We start from the raw sequence: 4185 nt of genomic DNA, 5'->3' as shown, positions 1-4185 counted from the left end.
TACACAGGCAGCCTGGACAGTGGTCAGGAGCTGTTCAACTACAGGCTGAGCAAGTGCAGAATGGTGGTAGAATGTGCATTTGGACGTTTAAAGGCGCGCTGGCGCAGTTTACTGACTCGCTTAGACCTCAGCGAAACCAATATTCCCACTGTTATTACTGCTTGCTGTGTGCTCCACAATATCTGTGAGAGTAAGGGGGAGACGTTTATGGCGGGGTGGGAGGTTGAGGCAAATCGCCTGGCTGCTGGTTACGCGCAGCCAGACACCAGGGCGGTTAGAAGAGCACAGGAGGGCGCGGTACGCATCAGAGAAGCTTTGAAAACCAGTTTCATGACTGGTCAGGCTATGGTGTGAAAGTTCTGTTTGTTTCTCCTTGATGAACCCCCCCCACCCCTTGGTTCACTCTATTTCCCTGTAAGCTAACCACCCTCCCCTCCTCCCTTTAATCATTGCTTGCAGAGCCAATAAAGTCATTGTTGCTTCACATTCAGGCATTCTTTATTCATTCATCACACAAATAGGGGGATGACTACCAAGGTATCCCAGGAGGGGTGGTGGAGGAGGGAAGGAAAATGCCACACAGCACTTTAAGCACAGCACTTTAAAAGTTTACAACTTTAAAATTTATTGAATGACAGCCTTCTTTTTTTTGGGCAATCCTCTGTGGTGGAGTGGCTGGTTGGCCGGAGGCCCCCCCACCGCGTTCTTGGGCGTCTGGGTGTGGAGGCTATGGAACTTGGGGAGGAGGGCGGTTGGTTACAGAGGGGCTGCAGTGGCAGTCTGTGCTCCAGCTGCCTTTGCTGCAGCTCAACCATACACTGGAGCATACTGGTTTGGTCCTGCAGCAGCCTCAGCATTGAATCCTGCCTCCTCTCATCACGCTGCCGCCACCTTTGAGCTTCAGCCCTGTCTTCAGCCCGCCACTTACTCTCTTCAGCCCGCCACTTACTCTCTTCAGCCCTCCACCTCTCCTCCCGGTCATTTTGTGCTTTCCTGCACTCTGACATTATTTGCCTCCACGCATTCGTCTGTGCTCTGTCAGTGTGGGAGGACAGCATGAGCTCGGAGAACATTTCATCGCGAGTGCGTTTTTTCTTCTTTCTAAGCTTCACTAGCCTCTGGGAAGGAGAAGATCCTGTGATCATTGAAACACATGCAGCTGGTGGAGAAAAAAAAAGGGACAGCGGTATTTAAAAAGACACATTTTATAAAACAGTCGCTACACTCTTTCAGGGTAAACCTTGCTGTTAACATTACATACATAGCACATGTGCTTTCGTTACAAGGTCGCATTTTGCCTCCTCCCACCGCGTGAACGGATTTTGGTTGAATGCCAGCAAACATACACTGCAATGCTTTGTTCTACAGTGATTCCCCAGTACGTGTTGCTGGCCTGGAGTGGTAAAGTGTCCTACCATGAAGGACGAAATAAGGCTGCCCTCCCCAGAAACCTTTTGCAAAGGCAGAACCGCAAATGCCAGGGCAAAGTAATCCTTTCACATGCTTGCTTTTAAACCATGTATAGCATTTTAAAAGGTACACTCACCAGAGGTCCCTTCTCCGCCTGCTGAGTCCAGGAGGCAGCCTTGGGTGGGTTCGGGGGGTACTGGCTCCAGGTCTAGGGTGAGAAACAGTTCCTGGCTGTCGGGAAAACCGGTTTCTCCGCTTGCTTGCTGTGAGCTATCTACAACCTCCTCATCATCATCTTCTTCGTCCCCAAAACCTACTTCTGTATTGCCTCCATCTCCATTGAAGGAGTCAAACAACACGGCTGGGGTAGTGGTGGCTGAACCCCCTAAAATGGCATGCAGCTCATCATAGAAGCGGCATGTTTGGGGCTCTGACCCAGAGCGGCTGTTCGCCTCTCTGGTTTTCTGGTAGGCTTGCCTCAGCTCCTTCAGTTTCACGCGGCACTGCTTCGGGTCCCTGTTATGGCCTCTGTCCTTCATGCCCTGGGAGATTTTCAGAAAGGTTTTGGCATTTCGAAAACTGGAACGGAGTTCTGATAGCACGGATTCCTCTCCCCAAACAGCGATCAGATCCCGTACCTCCCGTTCAGTCCATGCTGGAGCTCTTTTGCGATTCTGGGACTCCATCATGGTCACCTGTGCTGATGAGCTCTGCATGGTCACCTGCAGCTTGCCACGCTGGCCAAACAGGAAATGAGATTCAAAAGTTCGCGGTTCTTTTCCTGTCTACCTGGCCAGTGCATCTGAGTTGAGAGCGCTGTCCAGAGCGGTCAGAATGGAGCACTCTGGGATAGCTCCCGGAGGCCAATACCATCGAATTGTGTCCACAGTACCTCAAATTCGAGCCGGCAACGTCGATTTAAGCGCTAATCCACTTGTCAGGGGTGGAGTAAGGAAATCGATTTTAAGAGCCCTTTAAGTCGAAATAAAGGGCTTCATTGTGTGGACGGGTGCAGGTTTAAATCGATTTAACGCTGCTAAATTCGACCTAAAGTCCTAGTGTAGACCAGGGCCAAGAGTTCTGAAGGAACTCTAATGTGAAATTGCAGAACTAACTGTAGTCTGTAACCTATCATTTAAATCAGCTTCTGTACCAAATGAATGGATAGCTAATGTGACGCCAGTTTTTAAAAAGGGCTTCAGAGATCATCCCGGCAATTACAGGCCAGTAGGTTTGACTTCAGTACTGGGCAAACTGGTTGAAACTATAGTAAAGAACAAGATTGTCAGACACATAGATGAACACAGTATATTGGGGAAGAGTCAACATGGTTTTTGTAAAGGGAAATCATGCCTCAATCTACTAGACTTTTTTGAGGGGATCAACAAGATGTGGACAAGGGTGATCCAGTGAATATAGTGTACTTGGGCTTTCAGAAAGCTTTTGACAAGGTCCCACACTAAAGGCTCTTAAGCAAAGTAAGCAGTCATAGGATAAAAGGGAAGGTCTTCTCATGGATCAGTAACCGGTTAAAAGACAGGAAACAAAGGACAGGAATAAATGGTTAGTTTTCAGAATGGAAAGAGGTAAATAGTGGGGTCCTCCAAGCATCTGTACTGGGACCAGTCCTATTCAACATATTCATAAATGATCTGGGAAAGGGGGAGAACAGTGAATTGGCACAAGTTCCAGACGATACAAAACTACTCAAGACAGTTAAGTCCAAAGCTGAATGCAAGACTTAAAAGGGGGATCTCACTACTCTGAGTGACTGGGCAACAAAAAATGACAGATGAAATTCAGTGTCGATAAGTGCAAAGTAATGCACATTGGAAAACATAATTCCCAACTATACATATAAAATGATGGGGTCTAAATTAGCTGTTACCACTCAAGAAAGATCTTGGAATCATTGTGGATAGTTCTCTGAAAACATCCACTCAATGTGCAGCAGCAGTCAAAAAAAGAGAACAGAATGTTGGGAATCATTAGGAAAAGGATAGATAAGAAGACAGAAAATATAATATTGCTTCTATATATGCCCACATCTTGAATACTGCGTGCAGATCTGGTTGCCCCATCTCTAAAAAAGATTTATTGGAATCGGAAAAGGTTCAAAAAAGGGCAACAAAAATTATTAGGGGTATGGAACGGCTTCCGTAGGAGGAGAAATTAATAAGACTGGGACTTTTTAGCTTGGAAAATAGACGAGTAAGGGGGGAATATGACAGAGGTCTATAAAATCATGACTGGTGTGGAGAAAGTAAATAAGGAAGTATTATTTACTCCTTCTCATAACCCAAGAACTAGGGGGTCACCAAAAAAAAGCGGGATACTGGGAGGAAGCACAGGCAGGAACGTCTGTGAGGGGAGGGCTCCTGCCTCATACTGAGAATGAGGGGCGATCAGCAGGTTATCTCAAGTGCTTATATACGAATGCACAAAGCCTTGGAAACAAGGATGGAGAACTGGAGGTCCTGGTGATGTCAAGGAATTATGACGTGATTGGAATAACAGAGACTTGGTGGGATAACTCACATGACTAGAGTACTGTCATGGATGGATCATAGAATCATAGAATATAAGGGTTGGAAGGGACCCCAGAAGGTCATCTAGTCCAACCCCCTGCTCAAAGCAGGACCAATTCCCAGTTAAATCATCCCAGCTAGGGCTTTGTCAAGCCTGACCTTAAAAACCTCTAAGGAAGGAGATTCTACCACCTCCCTAGGTAACGCATTCCAGTGTTTCACCACCCTCTTAGTGAAAAAGTTTTTC

At 46.9% G+C, this 4185-nt stretch overlaps 1 protein-coding gene across 1 annotated transcript; it reads right to left on the bottom strand.

Annotated features, from left to right (window-relative positions):
• Window positions 1-600: 600 nt before the first annotated feature.
• LOC142071802 (uncharacterized) lies at window positions 601-2460 on the bottom strand. Its single transcript, XM_075127349.1, has 2 exons — window positions 1547-2460; window positions 601-1159 (listed from the first exon to the last, which is right to left on the bottom strand). The coding sequence occupies exons 1-2, from the start codon at window positions 2124-2126 to the stop codon at window positions 618-620; spliced, it is 1122 nt and encodes a 373-aa protein (XP_074983450.1). The 5' UTR covers window positions 2127-2460; the 3' UTR covers window positions 601-617.
• Between the last annotated feature and the right edge of the window lie 1725 nt (window positions 2461-4185).

This window comes from Caretta caretta, chromosome 4 (assembly GCF_965140235.1).
Source record: "Caretta caretta isolate rCarCar2 chromosome 4, rCarCar1.hap1, whole genome shotgun sequence".
NCBI classification, from domain to species: domain Eukaryota; kingdom Metazoa; phylum Chordata; order Testudines; family Cheloniidae; genus Caretta; species Caretta caretta.
Note: the sequence above shows the minus strand (reverse complement) of the source record. Positions and strands in the feature narration are given on the sequence as shown.

Excerpts from the sequence above, each read along its gene's own strand:
- LOC142071802 (XM_075127349.1), bottom strand. The coding sequence starts at position 2,126 with ATGCAGAGCTCATCAGCACAGGTGACCATGATGGAGTCCCAGAATCGC. Across the intron at positions 1,160-1,546 it reads AGGCGGAGAAGGGACCTCTG|CTGCATGTGTTTCAATGATC; the intron begins GTGAGTGTACCT and ends TTTCTCCACCAG.